The sequence below is a fragment of the Xiphophorus maculatus genome, chromosome 4, assembly GCF_002775205.1.
Source record: "Xiphophorus maculatus strain JP 163 A chromosome 4, X_maculatus-5.0-male, whole genome shotgun sequence".
Taxonomy (NCBI): Eukaryota; Metazoa; Chordata; class Actinopteri; order Cyprinodontiformes; family Poeciliidae; genus Xiphophorus; species Xiphophorus maculatus.
Window position 1 is genome coordinate 12,906,795 of NC_036446.1, and position 18,416 is coordinate 12,925,210.

The 18,416-nt window shown below is 38.9% G+C and overlaps 1 protein-coding gene across 3 annotated transcripts in view; it reads right to left on the bottom strand.

Moving 5' to 3' along the window:
- The window catches only part of urb2 (URB2 ribosome biogenesis 2 homolog (S. cerevisiae)), a 31,958-nt gene extending 14,008 nt beyond the window's left edge, over positions 1 to 17,950 (bottom strand). The window contains exons 1-10 of one of the 3 annotated variants that reach the window (XM_023332352.1): positions 17,890 to 17,924; positions 17,759 to 17,809; positions 17,426 to 17,553; positions 15,762 to 15,938; positions 13,577 to 14,613; positions 11,681 to 11,819; positions 8,309 to 10,619; positions 6,897 to 7,057; positions 5,717 to 5,827; positions 593 to 835 (exon numbers count right to left, since the gene is read on the bottom strand). In XM_023332352.1, coding sequence (XP_023188120.1) covers positions 593 to 835; positions 5,717 to 5,827; positions 6,897 to 7,057; positions 8,309 to 10,619; positions 11,681 to 11,819; positions 13,577 to 14,613; positions 15,762 to 15,938; positions 17,426 to 17,551 — 4,305 coding nt within the window. In that variant the 5' untranslated portion in view covers positions 17,552 to 17,553; positions 17,759 to 17,809; positions 17,890 to 17,924. Of the gene's footprint in view, positions 1 to 592; positions 836 to 5,716; positions 5,828 to 6,896; positions 7,058 to 8,308; positions 10,620 to 11,680; positions 11,820 to 13,576; positions 14,614 to 15,761; positions 15,939 to 17,425; positions 17,554 to 17,758; positions 17,810 to 17,889 lie in introns of those variants that run through there. The other 2 variants (XM_023332350.1, XM_023332353.1) reach the window with 2 other exon arrangements.
- Between the last annotated feature and the right edge of the window lie 466 nt (positions 17,951 to 18,416).

Consider the following 18,416-nt stretch of genomic DNA (forward strand, 5'->3'; position numbering starts at 1 on the left):
GTTGAGACCCAAAAGGAAGTATACAAATGTGCAAAATGTGAATTTAATAGCGCAAACAACTGTTTATTTCAAAGAAAGAACCACGTGATCTGAGATGGTAACTTCAGATCCGAATAACCGAGCTGTTTTCTCATTAAAATAAAATTTTCTTGTAATTTTTCTGCTATTATGATGACTGCATTCTTGTAATTAAACAAAAATTCTCATAGTTTGGCCCTCATATTCAGCCGTAGAACAGAAGGGATGAATGAAATAAAAGCCACCAATTAAAATGAACAAAAAGAAGAAGAAAAAGAAATCAGTTAAAATTAAAATCAGGTTTTTTGGTTCAGATTTTCTTCTTTCTTTTACCCACATCTCACCCTGTCCTTACAGACTCAGACAGGAGAAACTGCCCTGTAGTGTAAACATTTATGTGACATAGTTTTAATAGTGTGTGAAATCAGCCATCTGATTCTCAGCCTTGAGTAACATTTTTTTTTTCTGATCTGGTAAGAAAGATATTTTACTATTAAGCCATACTGTCTAGATCTACCTGATAACTAGTTTTATTCCTTAAAGTCAATAAACACAGAGTTTTGTGTCCATCTACCTGGGGATGACATTTGATGATGGCGAACAGCGCCTCGTGGACGGCCAGGAAGGCAGAGTGGTAAACGTTTGGGTTCCGGTGGTCGAGAGGCAGCGACTGCAGCGCTCCAAGAACCAGAGTCACATGTTGAGGGTTGGCGATGCGTCCCTCGCCTTGGCGCAACAGTGACGTCAGCGCCGTCACCGTGGGAACGGTAAAACAAAGGGTCAGAGCGAGGTCCTGGCTGGCCGATCTCGCCAAGTACTGCAACACAGAACGAGACAAGAACTGTAAAAAAATAAATAAAAGAAAAATATTCAGCAGTCAAGGCTTCCTCCTTACTTTATTTACACAGCTTAAAAGGATTACATGATCCAAAAGCATCAAAAAACATAATCTACATGATTTGTGTCTGTATTTAAGTAGGAAAGGTCAATGAGTACACACACACACACATACACTCACAAAAATGTTTAGGTCATTAAGTTGCTGTGTCATTTAAAATAGTTTCTGCGTTTCCAGTACACAGACAGTAAAACTGCTGATCTGAGAGTCCTGTCACTTTTCTGTCATACAAAGCTTTTCTGTGTGGTTTTACTTCTGTCTAACCCAAAAAAAAACCTCAGGCAGCAAGATTTTTAATCATTTTTTCAGACTTCACCTTAAAAAAGTTCTTAATAAAGCCTCATTTTACTGATTTTACGCCAGATTTCTGAACTCATGACTGCATATTCCTGAGTGAAACAGAAGTTTGAATAACTTCCTTCTAGTTCCCATTAGAACGACAGAATTTATTAATGAAACTGTCACAGACACAGAAGATGGAAAAGTTTTATATTTCTGTTGTATTAAATACATACGTAAATACAACATTCAAAAAAGTATTTTTTTCTTCTTCAGAAAGAAATTATATATCAGCCTGGAAATACAGTACAGACCAAATGTTTGGACACACCTTCTAATTCAATGGGTTTTCTTTATTTTCATGACTATTTATAAGGCAATAAATCCCACTTATTGACCTGACAGGGCAGGTTGACCTATGAAGTGAAAACCATTTCAGGTGACGACCTCTTGAAGCTCATCAAGAAAATGCAGAGTGTGTGTAAAGCAGTAATCACAGCGAAAGGTTGCTACTTTGAAGAAACTATAATATAAGGGGTATTTTCAGTTATTTACACTTTTTTGTTTAGTGCACATTTCCACATGTGTTATTCATAGTTTTGATGCCTTCAGTGTGAATCTACAATGTCAGTAGTCATGAAAATAAAGGAAACTCATTGAATTAAAAGGTGTGTCCAAACTTTTGGTCTGTACTATATATATACTGTATATATATATATATAAGAAGAGAAAACCATAAATATATCGCATCACTTGACTTTACTGTTTCAATGAGGTACACCAAAGAGCAAATGACTTGGGAAAAGAACTGCATGACGCAAACCTCAAGCAAGAAAAATGCAGGTTTAATGAAAATGACATTGGAGTATGCAGTGAGGCAAAAAAGGATCAAATGCCAGTGAGGGCATCCTATCCTCTGAGCTCCTCGTGGAAAATAAAACCCTCCAACATCAGCTAAGATCTTCTCAAGAAAAAGAGGCACTTTTACAGAGAGAGATGCAGGAAAGTACGGCCTTATATCAAGAAGTCCTTGCTAAGCTTGAAACTGATATGATTAATCTGTCAGAACAGGTGGCAACGTTACAAGAAGAGCTGGAAATAGAAAGAACAGCTAACTCTCAAACAAATACGAACAAGAAGTTTTTTAAGATCATAAAAGGTGAAAACACAGCTCAGTGTACAGAAATGAAGAAGGCCATGGCACTGCTGAGAAAGACGTCTGCAGAGAAGGAGAGGCATCTACAGGAAGAGCTGAAGAAGATGACGGAGTCATACCAGGAACTATACAGCAATTATCAAACTTCTGTTAAAGTCCTGGTACAACAAGCAGAGTCGTTAAAGAAGAAGCTAAGTGACAATGAAGAAGCTCATGCTGAAGTATTGAAGATGAACCAGACACTTTATGCGGGTCTAGCAGCTGAGAATGAGGCTCTTCGTCAACAACTGTCATCCCTGCAAAACGCCACCAGAGAGACAGAGACATGTCTCCAGAGCGAGCTGGACCAAGTCAAAGAGGCAAACCTGGAAATGACCAAGAAATTCGAAACAGATGTTTTAACCCTTAAGAAACGGGTTAAAACATCTGGAGTGGGAGCTGAAAGACGACAAAGAATCTCATGCCAAGATGGCGAAAATCAACAAAATGCTTTACGCAGAGCTACAAGCTGAGAATGAAACTTTTTGTCAAAAAATGGCTTCGATGCAAGACGCTTCCAGAGAAGCAGAGAGATGCATCCAGCAAGCCAAAGACGCAAGTCTGGAAATAGTTCAGAAGTATGAAGTCGATATTTTAGCCCTTAGAGAACAAATGCAAACAATGGAGCAGGAACACAGGGATGAGAGATATCGACATGCGGAGGTTGAGATACGTAATGGTAAAAGAGCCAAATTCCTCCACGCCCAGAAGAACCTGCTACAGAAGGAACTGGATGAAGTTAAACGCAAGCTCTTTTTAAATGAAGTAAGATATAAAAAAAGAGCTGGATGCATCGACAGCTGAAACTGAATGCCAACCTGCACTCAATCATAAGGTCTCTGAGGAGCTAAAACAGAAGGACCAGGAGATTGCCGAAGCAAAGGCTGACAATCGCAGCATTGCCAAACAGAAATTATGACAACACTCTTAACAGACCATAAAGCAATTGTACTAACCAAAAATTGATCACCAAAGCAAATAAAAGAGGTGAATATGATTTCATAGCTAACCTAACAACCTCTTCCTCCATTTTGCAGAGACCTTTATGGTGTTTTTCAGGAAACTCAACATGATTTTATGGTTGGAAGCCATATAACTGATAGTATAACACTTGTCTTACTACTCAGATTTAATATCAGAAAATAGTTTTATTCTCTTTCTTGACTTCCATGACGTTTTTCATTCACTTGATCAGTGAATTAAGTGAATGATTCATTCAAAGAGCAGAACATTCAATCTGTAGTGTGGTTTTAGGCTTAATGTTTATTTTGCTATTATTAATAAGTGATTGCTGTGGTAAGAGGAGAAAACCATAAATATATCGCAACACTTGACTTTACTGTTTGGCTAGCTCGTTGTTACTGTCTCTTACTCTGCAGTTGTGGAGTCACAATGTCTGGGATCATGAGCGCCCCCTGCCATGAGGCAAGAGAACTGCCTGCCTCACCTCGAATCTGTTCTCTGCCGTTTATGATCGCTCCTCAGCACACAAAACACGTTACACACACAGTTGGTGACAAAAAACACTGTACATTATGTACATAAGCTAAATTATGGAAAATCCGTTTATATATTAAGTGTTTTTAACCGTTTTATTGGCGCGCTGCTGCCTCACCAGCTGCACTTCCGAGCATTTGAATGGGAAAATGCGAAAATTCAGCGATTTAGAAGAAAAAATAATCAAAATTGGTTAAGCTAAATGAAAAGTAAATACTTCATAGTACAAACTACAGGCTAAAAAAAGCAATATAAATTATTTTATCATTATATCTTATTTTTCCATAATGACGCCTGTCTCCCCTGACCTGCGTCACTGGTATGCATGTACGCAACAGTAACTCATTCAATACACACTATAGCAAAGGAAAGAACATGTTTGTGGCTCATTTATTGAATTGTTCCCCTTGTCAGGACTTTTACATTTGGAGGCATTGCCGTAATTTGAACCCAGGATTTTCTGTTTACCAGAGTATGGTGGTGGAACTGGCAGCATCACATTGTGGGGCTGTTTGGCTGCACATGGGTCTTCTAAGTGGACAATAACACTAACCATAGACAAAATTAAACTTAGCTTACAGAAACTTTTGATTATTTGATTTCATTTAATTATTTGTATAAAATATGATGGTTCATTCAGGTTCATTATAGCTCCAGTTGGTGGTTAACATCAGTCCAGCAGCTTCTGCCCCACAGGTACAAACAGCAGCAGAAAAAAAGGGGGAGGAGCCGTCAGTTACTGGTTGCTATGGTAACCACCAACTGCCAAGAGCAGCAACAGCAACACCAATAAATGTCTGAAGAAACAACTTGTTGACTAAACAAAATAAATTCAAAGAATAAATAAGCACATTTTGACAAACTTCACATTTATAATGTTAAAATAAAACCCTGTTACATATATATTTATATTCTTATTTTGAATGTCTAACTTCTTAGGAACAGCATCTCTAAGGACATTAACTACCTTTAAGTCTTAATTCCTCATTAACATCATCCGCAATGCAGAGTGTTTCGTCAACATGACCTGGTCATGTTTACATGTTGATTATCATGTTGGCCGGCCACTGGATCAGGTTCTGTCCTTTAAATACTTCAGCAAAGACCTGGAGAAGATTCTCTTTTGCTTTTCTCAGCATGTGAACCAGATCAACAAAAAGACTCAAAGTACTCACCTTCTGAGGAAACTAAACGCTTTTGACTTCAGGTAAAAGATTTTAAAACAGCTCATGTATGAAATCCATCCTCATATGTAACATCTCTTCCTAGTGCAGTTTCACTTCTTCTAGCTTCTAGTTACTCACCTACCTATGAAAAACTTTTAATTGTTTATTATATGTCATCTATGGGAAACCATCTGCAAATTAACCACAATTTTCAATATAGTCTACATGTACAGAAGGCACAGAAGAAATAAAAATATATATAAAAGTCACAGCAGGTTGATATTTTTGTGTTGTTTTGGGATTATTTATATTTTTACTTTTACTTCCTCTTCTTCTTCTCTAAAATCAGACCAATCTTTTACTTTGCAACCTGATTATGCACAGAGCCGTGATTTCAGGGTATTGTCACAGCCTTACTGTCTAATGTGACACCAAAGACAGTTTCATTTAAAAAAATGTGTATAAAGTTTGCTTTTCTGGCTTTTTGTGCACCAACGTTAAAATTTAATTTACACGTTTATAAAGTTTCTCATCTTCTTTGTCTTTGGTCACAACCTTCAGGTTTGGTTTTGGATGCTGTGGTTTTCTCACATGTCTAATGTATTATTCCTTCAGATTTTGTTTTTCTACGGAGCTAGATTTGATGTGTTTTTTTTTTCCTACCACCATTGCAGAAATGATCTGCGGAGCAAAGAGCCACAGCGCTTTGGAGCAGGTCTCTGGCAGCTGACAGCTGGACAGCAGCTCAACGGTGATCACTGCTGACAGCACCTCCTGCAAAACAGGAAAAAAATCAAAACTTCGAATAACTTGAGTTTTTGAATATTTGAGGAAAGTTTTAGTGCATGGCATCTTCTACTCAAAATATGCTTTTGCATTCAAATACATAAAAATAAACACTCCAACAGAGATCTTCAGGTTGAAAAATCTGAAACATTATGATTGCAAAGATTTCAAAGAAAATGTCAATTCTGAAATAAAAGAATAAGGCTGAAGCGATTAATCGGATTTACGGCGACCCATTTATTGGAGTATATTAACTCAAAAAAGACCAATTACTAAAAGAACAGCACATTCAGAGCAGTAATTAAGTCAAAAACATACGTATATCTTGAATTTAAGATAAAAAACAACTACTTTGTAAATTTTTCCCAGAACTCCTCAAGTGGGAAAGTTTTAGCTTCACCTGGTTCAAATGCTGCTAATAAAATCTCTTATAACCTTTTGCTATCTAATTATCAATCGCTTAACCAGCTCAACATGCTTGACTGATAAGTCAAGCAGAAATGAGCTTTTCACATGTTGATCTTATAAGTATATTTTTTTAGCTGCAAATGATTAAGCTTCAGACAATATCATTATTTTCTTATTTAAAAGGAATTGAATTACATCCATTTTTAATGGCACAAAAAAAGGCTTACATGAAAAACTGCCATTTTTTAAACTGATTAATCAATAATGAATTATTAAAACTATCATTAGCTGCAGTCATACTTCTGTATTCAGATCAAGTGTTAGCCAATCACACAAAATCTCGATTTATGACAAAAGACAGTTAAAGCGGATTAAATGCAAAATCGAAAAATAAAACCTATCTAATTTATACCAGGGATATTTACAGTTAAATTAGCTCAGGTGGAAAACCCACTCTGTCTAACATCAACGAGAAAACATTACATTTAAGAAGCTGCAATGTGCAATAATGACAACAAGACTAATTTAAACCACCAATGTGTGGTACAATACAGACCAAAAGTTTGGACACAACTTCTCATTGAATTCAATGAGAAAGTGTGTCCAAACTTTTGGTCTGTACTGTATCTCTCTTTCTGCTCAGTTTCACCTTCCAGTTTCCAGCCCTCAGCTTGTGAACATCCAGCCCTTCTCTGATCATCAGCAGAAGCATGTTGAACTGACTTGTGGTATTTTTCTCCACCAGGTGGCGCAACAGGTCCTGCACTTCTGGCTGCAGCTTAGCAGCGTCAGTGGATGACAACCACGGAGCTGAAAACAAGTAAAAAGTTAATTATTTTCTACTTTTTTATAACCTAGACATTTGAGTGGAATGAACTAACCTTGAAACTGATTGAATAGCTGTTGGGTCTGATTATCTATAGGTTCCACTTAAAATAAGATACAAGGCTAAAACTGGCTTCTGTATTGTGAAAAATCTCTTGGAACTTGTTAAAAAACAGAACCAGTCCTTTAGATTGAATGAAGATTATATTTAATTTGGTTGAAAATGTTAATCAAATTAGGAGTTTTAGGGCTTTGTTTGGCACATTAGACCCAGTTTAGGAAGCACAGGTTCTAAAGGGTCGTATGTTCCCGGATGGGTCCGCCTTCAGCCCGTAATTTCAAACCCAAAAACAGTAATCGGAAAATGTTACAATCAAGGTATCATTTGGTATAAAGCATGTCAATTTGAATTAAAATAAATGTAAAAACCACTGCGTTTGTAAGCGGTAGTAGAAGTTCCTCCTTTAGAAAACACATTTTGTCATAATCTTTTATTTGCCATATTATCCTAATCTCTTTTGGCACAGAAACCCATTTATTAGGCCACATTCATTAAATAAATTTTAAAAAATAAATAAAAGTTACTAATGTTGAGTAGCTTTAACATTTTTGTACTTCCATTTGTGTCTCAACTGCTTCTAAAATCAGCTCAAGCGCTTAAAAAAAACTTTCGTGTAAAGTCACAAAACAGCAGGCACTGACCTTTCACCTACTAACCCCAGAGAAGCCAGCCTGTTACCTAGCAACCCCAGCTGAACTCCGTCCTTATCTAGCAACCCAAACAGAACTCCAGCTAAAATCACATGATCTAAGAATTATATTATATTATATATACATGTATACTATATTATTATATAATTATATTATAAAGAAAATGTAGTGAGCATGTTTTGTACAGTCCACAGATTTATCCTAACCTGTTCAAGAAAGAATAATAAGTCATCTTTAGTGACTTATTTAGTATGATGACAAACTTACATTTTTTTTTAAATAAATTTTATATCACTTATGGTTAATTTTTTTAATACTTTGGATGGATTAGTTTGTCAACAAATAAGCAATTTTCTGTTGGGGATCAATAAAGTACATCTCATTCTAAAGTATTACCATGAGATGAGAGTTTGTTAGCTGTAATAAAAAAAAATTAGCCTTCAGTCGTTAACTTTTGTTATTCGACACAATTCTATGCATTTGAATTTACATTTGATACAAGATTTTACTGTTTGTTCCATTTACTTTTCAGGAGGTGGTCCACATTCTGGATGATCTGAACGTAGAGCTCCTCCATCGCCTCTCCTTGCTCTCTCATCTTCTCCATCGCTTTATAAAACGCTGACAGGAAACGCAGCGAGCACACCAGGAAGTCCATGGGCCTCGGAGCCGAGCTCATTTCTCTCAGGATCTGCTGGCAGATGGCTTCATAAAGGTTACCGTGTGTCAGCGTACCGTTGTTCTCCAGTGATGCCACTTCACTCCGCAGCATCACTGTCACAACTTCTACAACAAAGGCTTGACCGAGGGCGCTGGCTGGCTGGGCTACTGCCTCGGAAAAGACACTTTGGGGCTTCAGAGCAGACTCCACAGTTGGTCCCAGCAAAGAAGTGACCCTAGTGAGTATTTCTGTTAAAGTCCGATCTATTGCTTTGTTTCTTCCCAAATTAGACATCAATGCTTGGGAGAAGGAAGTCAGAGAAGCCAGGAAAAGATGGACAAACATGGACGCTCCAGAACCGGGCTGCTCGTTTAACATTTCTTTACTGGTCAAGTAGGAACCAACCTGGTCCAGGTTGAGTCTAACGCTGCTATTTCTGGTTATAATCAGCTGAACTAATGATTTTATGAAGCCCTGCGCCGCACTGACTAAATCCAGCCAATCAGAGGTGATTATGACTGCAGGTGTTCTGCAGCGCCGCAGGAGAGAAGCCAGAGCGGTCTGTAGAAGAGTCCCGCCGTGGACGAGCCTCAAAACACTCGGGAAGCCGATTCCCTCCAGCAGGCGAGTCAGAGTTCGGAGCAGCTTCCCGAAGAACAGAGCGTCCCCTCCAGATTCAGGAGGCTCTGGACGCACGGAGGTGGAGGTAAACGTGAAGAAGAGGAGGAGGAAGATGGAGGAGAGATCTTCAGTGTTCATCCCGTCTGGGTTGAGGTTGAATAAGATCTGGATCAAGTCGAGGAGCTCCTTGGTTTGCGTGTCTGTCAGCAGAACAAAAACCTCTCTAGCTTTAAAAGACGCAGAGATATCCTGAACTACGGCCTCGGCGACCAGCGGCGAGAACACAGGATCTGATCCAGAAGGAACCGACCCGGTTTCTTTCTCATAAACCATCACAAATGAAGGTTTACGTTTGGGTGTAAGTCCCACTCTGAGAACGCCAATGATCCTCCGAACGATGGAGCGAACTGTAGCAGAGAAGACTGACGGCAGCTCTGGAAAAACTTTGCTCAACGCAAGCTGCGAGGAAACGGAGGAGAAACTCAGACTTCCAGGAAGCTGATCTCCGGACCGTTCCACGTCTCTGTGCATCAACGAGCCCACCAACACGTCTGCTACGTCTCTGACATCTTCCTCGCTCATGTGGAGAACAAGTAGAGGCAAGTTTGACACAACAACAAACCAGTGAGCAGCAGGGTAAGTGCTGACGTTCACACCGCCTATCTGACCGTCCCACACATCATCTCCAATGGGTTCCTCCTCAAACTCCGACTTGGCCACAATAAACCGGACTGCCGTCTTTAGCAGGTCGGTGGTGCTGCTTTCACCCAGTAAGGCTCTGTCCAGTAAAACCTTCTTCATCTGCTGCAGGGTGAGGAGTTTGAGTAGCAAGCAGCTCACGGGGCTGCAGGACGGAGTCGGATGGAGACGAGTCGGTAGGAACGCACCTGATATCAGTGCCTCCAGGTGGGTTAGCAGCGGAGACCCTTCAGTCCCGTCCACAGCAGTCAGGAATGAATCCACTGACATGTATTTGCTGCAGTGGATGTGGAAGAGAGCGTCCACTTCCACCCAGGTGTATCTGAGCAGAAGAATGGCCTCCTGGGTATTCTGTTCCCATTTTGGTACTTTATTTTTACGTTTTTTTGGAGAGGATTTTAAAGACATATTTAGCAGATCTTTCTGCATCTCCTGCATCTCCTCCATGAAGGCTTTGCTCCGCCTGACTAGAAGAAGCGGAGACGAGTTATCGAGAGTTTTCAGGTTGATCAAAACGACATGAAGCAGCTGACAGAGGCAGCGCAGCTTGAGAGACGCAGCTTCTTTCTTCTGGTGTCCGTCTATCTCCATTTCCTCTTCGGCTAACTCCTCATTGACCAAGTCGGGCAGTAAATGGGTCCTGACGTTCTGTAACACTAACGAGCAAATCTCCAGCACCTGAGAAGGCGACGAGTCCAGGAGACAAAACCTGAGAGAAGCAGACACGCCTTCGGAGAGCAGAGGGGGGCGGCGCTGGTCCGGAGCCGGCTGGCAGATCACAGAGAGCAGCGAAGAGAAGAGATGAGGCAGCTGCCGCAGCTTAGCGTAGGTCTGGAGGAGAGCGCTCACCATCAGCTGGACAGACACAAACACATTCTGTTATTCTGAGTAAAAACAAGTAGTTTATTTTCAACATTTTAGATGTAGCATAGGATGAGGATAAATCAAATTTACACTGCAAAAAACGCCCAATCTTACAAAGTGTTTTTGGTCTAGTTTCTAGTGCAAATATCTTAGTACAGCTGAAGACAAAACTACCTTACAAGTAACTTTTCAGCAAGATATAGGAGCTTGTTTGGAGTCAATAATTCCTTACTATTGATTTAAAAAGTACTAGTTCCACAGACAGATTATTTCACTTATAACAGCATTTTTCCCATGTTATGAGTGAAATAATCTGCTAGTGGCTCTAGAACGTTTTCATCAATATTAAATAATTATTGACTTAAAACAAGCTCACTTGTAAGTTAGTTTCGTCTTATTTCAAGACGTCTAAGACTGGATGACATGACTGGAAAACTTATCACAATATAAGCTTCTCATATGGGTCAATATCGACAAGTATTGATTAGTTTTTTGTTTTAAATATCTGAGATACTACCAAACTGTGTGACGTTTCCTGTTTTATCCACAGTTTTCATTCCAAGTCGTTCTAAGGTGAAACCTTAAACTGCAGCTATGCCAGTTACTCAGCAGGTTGTTGCTAGGTAACCAAAGAGTGAGAGAGCTAGTTGTTGCTAGGTAACCAAAGAGTGAGAGAGCTACTCGATTCCACTAGCTTTACTTAGCTGGCCGTGAGATGTTGAGCAGCTTAAGCCTTCCCCCTGCCTGCATCTCCCAGAATTCTGTGCGGTTCAATGATAGATATTGATCACGTTTCTATCATGTTATTTATAGATATTGATTGATTCTTCTCCCCTATTTGCACTACAAGTAGACAAAAAAATACTGGGTAAGATTTTGTGCTTTTGTTGTGAAAATACTGACGGGTAAAAAGTTATCAACCTGTGATTTGGCAGATTAAAGACAAACCACGTCAGATTTGTCTAAATCAATCTAAAAATACCATTGATTGTGTGTTTTTAGATGTTTATCCAAGAATGGAAGAGGGAAAACGGCCTGTAAAAAGCTCTAACCTGTCTGGCGCGTTGAACTTGTGCTTCCATGTTCTCAGCGTTTACCCAGGCCGAGGACAGCAGATGCTCCAAGTCAGGCTCCAGAATCAGATGGTTGAGATTCAGCAGCACCTTTAGACACCGGTACCACGACGGTACGCTGACATTCAAAACAGCAAAAGCAGTTAACCTGATATAAACATGAAAACCAAAGATGCAAAAAGAAAACCTGACACAGAAAATCCTTATTTGCCTTGTTCATATTTTCGCCTGCATCATCTGCTGAGTGTTTTTTTTCCAACAGATTCAATTTTTTCACTTTCATCCTGTTTTAATGTCTCTTCCTGTCTGGACTCCTTCCTGCTTCAGGTCTCCAGCAGAGTCCAGACATACAGCAGAAAAGTGGCTCTTTGTTCTCGTTAACAAACAGAAGGTAAACAGGCAAGTTTATGCTGTTACACACCGTCTCGCCAAAATAAAACGCCACCACAATATAAAGGTCACATACACGATTATATTGTTGGACCACCTTTAGCTCTGAACACACAACAAATGTAAAATGTTTAATTATTTAAAAAAGGAACTGAATCAGCTTATTATTTGCATATTTTAATATATTATTGTATAAAAAGGCTTAAGCCAGTGGTGTCCAAATGTTTTGTGATCAAGCTGAGATCATTCAAGAACTACAAATTTTTTTTTTTTTTTTTTTTTTTTGTGACCCCTCCAGGGGGTCTTTTTGTGGGCTCTAGTGTCCCTTTTCATGAAGTAGGCTGACAGGAAAGGGGGAGGGAGAGGGGGGAAGACATGCGGTAAATGTCGCCGGGTCCGGGAGTCGAACCCGCGACAGCCGCGTCGAGGACTTGAGGCCTCCAAATGTGGGTCGCGCTAACCCCTACGCCACCACGGCACGCCCAAGAACTACAATTTTTGTTTCTTAATAGAAACTGACAGAACAAAAACATCAGTTGTTTTAATCTCGTCAATAATGTACTACATAAACAATATTTTATACATAAAAGCAGTCTAATTTTTGTAGAAAATGAATCTTTAAATCATTGTTGATTCAAAATATAATCAGGGTTTAGAACAGCGGCTGTAGTAAATAATACTGAGAATTTCCAAAACCTTTTTGGGTTCTTGTCCTCATTTTTTCTCTCCTATTTTTTTCTGATTTGCAAAATAAGTTGGGCAGGACTTTCTGTTTTTAGCCAGGTGTAATTAGACCTGTTGCAATAAACAATAAATCAATTAATTGTACGATAAATTAAAACGAGCTCAATAATTTTCATTTTCATGATTTATTGTTTTTCTCTTTTCTCTCTTTCTACCAGAAACTAGACGACAAAAGCCTTGAGTCTGGTCCTTTTGAAGGACATTTATGTTTACAGCGACTTCATAGTTCATTTTATTTGTTGTTTTTGGTTTTCTTTATAGATATATTTAATGTGTCTTGCAGTTTGAATGTGTTCTTGCATTACTCCATTACTATTATATTACTTGAAATTTTTCGCAAAACAACAATATTATTGTTCATCACAAAAACTTCTGGGACAATTTATTGCCCAGTAAAACTTATCGTGACAGACCTAAGTGTAATCAATGAAAACAGAAACATTGTCAATAAAAAAAATATTTTCTCTTGTACCTAAAAAATTGTTTGAAAACATTTTATTTTTCTGTAAAAAATTCCTCCTGGGGCCAAACAAGACCATTCATAGGGCCGCAAATGGCCCCCATGCCACACTTTGGACATCCCTGGATTAAGTGGTTAACTTCAATTTTTCCCCATTAGTCATCAGAATAGACAATAAATGAATCAATCACTAAAATAATCATTAGCTGGAGCATACACCTGTATTACAAATAAATTTTAAAAAACCAACAACTTTATAAACTATTAAAATGAGATGTTACCTCGGTTGAGCTTCATTCAGGAGAGTTTGGGCCACGGTTCTATAGAACCTGAGCTGGACTTCCCCGTGTCGTATCCTGTCTGCAGCTATGTTGTAGATGTCTGCGGACAGAGCCTGGCTCAGTAGCGACTCGGCGGCCTGCAGGGCCTGGCTCCAGCTCTGTGGGGAACCTGGAGGACATTTCTGCTCAGCAGAACCTCCATGAAGCTGAAGTTCTAACATCGGGACCAGTCTCGCTAAAAAATAGAAACACAACATCTTCCGCTCCTCGTCGCTTTCTCCTTTTCCTTTCCCGTAGCTTTCCAGAAAGAACCTGAACATCAGAGACGAGGCGTCGGACTTCACCAAGTAGCGCAGAGTCGGCTCGCAGTAATCCTGAGCGTCCAGTTTGGAAAGCAAAGCTCCAACAGGCTTAAGAGGACCCTTCGTCCCACCTGAACCACGTTTCCCAGAATCCTCTTTGGCTGGGAGGAGCTCTGCCTTGTAGGACGCCATTTGCTCGGAGGGGAACAGAGCCAACTGGAGGATGGAGTCGATCTTGAGGCGGACATCTTTGCGCAGCTGCTGCCGGACATGAAGGTGTGTGTAAGGAGCAAAATCCTGAGAAGTCAGCAAGAATCTGAGCAAAACTAAAGGTTGGACCAGCTGGTTGGTGACCAGAGTGAAGACTCTGTTCGGGTTGGCTTGTTGTCGCTGCACTGATAAATAACAAACCAGCACCTGAAGCAAAACTTCAAACAGATTAGAAGAGGGTTTGTCTGTCTTAGACTCATCAGTGATCATCAGATTGGCGTCAGGTTCCACCTGTAGATGCTCAGATTCAGCATTTTTCTGTCGTTCTGTGTGCGACTGCGTCTGAATCTCATGGCAGGCCAACAGGCAGGACTTGGCCAGCAGGCTGACCATCAGTTCATACTTTGTGGTAAATACAGATGAAAGGGCAGAAGAAGACAGAATCCCCCGACACACGCTCAGTATGGTGGGCAGAGACACCGGTGGGCGGCCGTGTGTGCAGTCCTGCAGGAGGTCGAGCAGCAGCTGAAGGAAACATAGAAAAACTTAGAATTAATGCTGCAATATGTACCTTTTATAAAATATATATATATTTTTACATATTTGTTGAAACTGTAACTTTGTCATGATAATCTATAAAAAAAAATAAATAATCGAGTTCCTCTGTCTTCTCCCAGTGCTAACTAGAAACAACCAATCAGAGCCAGGAGGCGGGTCCTATCGCTGTCAATCATGTCCATGTGCGCGCCACAACATTCTCTGTATCTAACAGAGAATGTTGTGAATGCTAAAGCTAGTTAGCCACCGATATAACAGTTTTCCTGTAACAGTGAGTCATTTCTCCACCATTAGCACATTTAGCAGGGCATTTACGAGCTTGATTGGCAGCACTAAGACCCTCCTCCTGGCTCTGATTGGTTGTTTTTGACCGGGAGCGGTGCATTTCTTCACACAGCTATAGTAGCTCAGGGAAGAGGTGAAGGAGCTCGATCTTTTCACAGATTACCTGTGGGGTCTATTTTAGTTCCTAACCTGCAAGGAATCAACCAAAAACACAAATTGCTTTTCTGCAGAAGAGGGTAGCAGAGCCAGACGCGGAGAACCGCCGTTAAACACTGTCTGGGGTCAACTCCGCCAGCTCTTAGTCCCCAACTGCCTTTTATTATGTTTACAAGAAAAGAGGTTGGTCTTTTTCACACAGTCACACAAATAATTAATCAAAAAACCTTTACTACAGGATGTTCTGGAACCTTTTGACTGATTGACCGTTACCAATCAGTTTCACAGGAAGCTGACAACACAGGCAGCTAATGACCAAAGCAGCTGATAACACCGGAAGGTATAAACGTTTCTAACCCCCAAGCAAACACCCAAGAAACAGTTAATAATGTACCACAAGAGAAAAGAAGTCAAGTAAACAACACACAAAATAATAATATGAAAACATAACCTCTCAAATAAACTTATAAGTAAATGAACTTAGATAATTTTCCTAACATTATCTGTCTCATAACATATGGTCACAACATGGTGAAAGTTAATAAACATATATATATATAAAACAGATTTATTAAAGTTTTGATGCTCTAATGCATCAAAATTCAAATGTAAATTGCTAAATGCTGACAGTAAATGCAGTAAGCCTTGGTGTTTGAACTGAACCGCTTACACACCTGCGCCATGTTGAGCCTCAGAGTTACTGTCTTCCCCTCCTTGATGAAGGAATGCAGCTTCCTGCTGTGAACTACTTCATCCAGGTAGCGCCACAAGCCTTCCAGGACGTCCTGGGAGAACTCCACCTTCTTACTGTGCCAGATTGTCAGGGCGTGGGTGCACCAGTCCAACAAAACCTGCATGCAAAACAAGTCCAGATGAAGAAACATGAGAAAACATGAGAATGTTGTGGATGCTAAAGCTAGTTAGCTTGTGATCTAAGCTGAAGCTACATCCTGGAGCACCCAGTAATATGTCAGTGACCTGGCCTAAAGGTTTGTGCTTTAACTACATATGAATATTAAGAAATCAGAGTTTTATCAGGGTTCATACGTTTTTCCCACAGTTTAAATTCAAACATTTTCAAGGTAAGTTCTTAAACTTTGGAGATAAAAACAATACAAATTATCTAAAAAGTGTTTATTTTCACTATTATCATATTTATTACTGTTATTAATAATTTTATGGTCATATCTAATATTCTATAGCAGAGACAAGATCAACTAAAATATAATATAATTTGATGTTTTGAAATGTCTTTCTCCTATACACCTGACTGATCCAAGAACAAAACACTAATTAAAAAAAAAAAAAATCCACAATTTCATTAACTTTAACGTATACAGTACAATCAGTAAGTGAGACACTGAGAACAATAAATATTCATTACATTGAAACAATCCAAATTGTGCTAAGCTAAATGACATTCGTGCTTGAATTAAATGCTAAAATACATTTATTTTTTTAGAGATAAAAAAATCTCTCTCTAAAGAAAGTACTCACTAAAGTTTCTGGTGTTTAGGAAATAGAAATAATTTAGGTAATTTTAGCAGACCTAAAACAGGAAAGGTTTAGGGAGTCTGATTTAACTTCAGACTGTAATTAAAAATGATCATGTCGATTCAACTGATTAAAAATGATCACGTTGATTCAACTGATTAAAAATGATCATATTGATTCAACTGATTAAAAATGACCACATTTTTAATCAGTTTAAAACAAAGGTTATTTTACCTTTGTTTCCCTTTGCTGTGGCGCATTACAGCCGCTGTAGTTTCTAAACGTTGGACTAATTACCTCGTTGGTTTGTGAGTTTACGTCATTCACAACAAACATCAAATAGAACAAATATATTTCATAAAATTTTAACAAACAAATGGCTTCTATCGCGATAATTATGTGAAATTAAATTAATTATATCCCAACTTCAGAAGATTTGCCTTTACCTTTACAGAGCTCTTTGGTTCCTCCTATCAGGCTGTAGCTTCTCATATTGAGGTCAAAGTTCAGATCTACCATAACTGACTGACACCTGCTGGCCTCAGGTTTGCAACCAGCTTGTGACTGAGAAACCAGTAACCTCCTCCCAGATGATGACATGAACTTGTTAGTTCCTCTGTCCATTGTTGTAGCTGATATATTGTGAAAATCCGGTAGAAATGATGCACTAATCGAGTCATGTTTACATAGAAACAACACAATGCGAGGCTTTGTTTGTGAGACTCACGGTCACGTGGGTCGGTTGTTTGCGGAGCTTGGTAAGGTCCATTATATTCTAATTTATTGATTGTGACTGATTGAATCGTGCCCCACAGCAACCCTGTTAACATTCATGTGTTCATACCTGCTCTTTGTTGGGCAGCAGACACTGGGAGGAGATCCACGCAAACCGGGCCAGCTTTAGCCTGTCCTCCCACGGAGTCTGTGGACTCTTCAGCTTCAGGTGGATTCCTGAGTATATGGCCGCCATGGCTGCAGCAGGACACAACAGAAACAAGGCACCAATAAGCGAAAAGATATGAAAATAAAGTACAAAAAACTGACGCTCTGCTAAAATGATCAGAGAATCTTGTAAGATATTTATTAAGTAAACATAAACGTGAATGGCCACGAATATATTTTGTATGAATAGGAAAGCTACATCTGTGGGAGTCAGTATTTCAGCTCACTCACTCACCTCTAGCTTCCTTTAAGTGACAAATATAAAACCTCTCTCGATATTCGTCAACTGCGTGAATAGATGTTCAATATTTTTATTTAACTTATTTATTGCAGTATATAAACAGACATAACAGCAGAGTTCAGTACCTGCACGTGTCTTCCGCCTGTTCCGATTTCCCCATGAGACAGACCCAGCAAGTCGAGAGTCGATGTAATCGATCGGACAAGATTTAATCGTAAATAATGAACATTAATAACATGCACAATGAAAAAACAAAATGAACATTAATCGTTGCATATCTTTTGACGAATTCTGTACATTATTTGCTGACTAAAATTTAATATATTTTCACGGCCTGTTAATAGGCTGATAAAATTTATATTTATTTTTTATATATTTATTATTCAAATTTTCATGTAACTTATTATTATTATTATTATTATTATTATTATTATTATTATTATTATTATTATTATTATTATTATTATTATTATTATTATTATTATTATGTGTTGGGCTTCCAGAGATCCAATTTTTTAAAAAAGATTGTTGATTGCATTATCTTTTATTTGACCAAATTGAAAAGAGAGATACATACTCTGCGCTTTTTATTAAGAAATATTTAACTTGCACCAAGAAAAAACAAACAAACAACTAATAATAATAATAATAA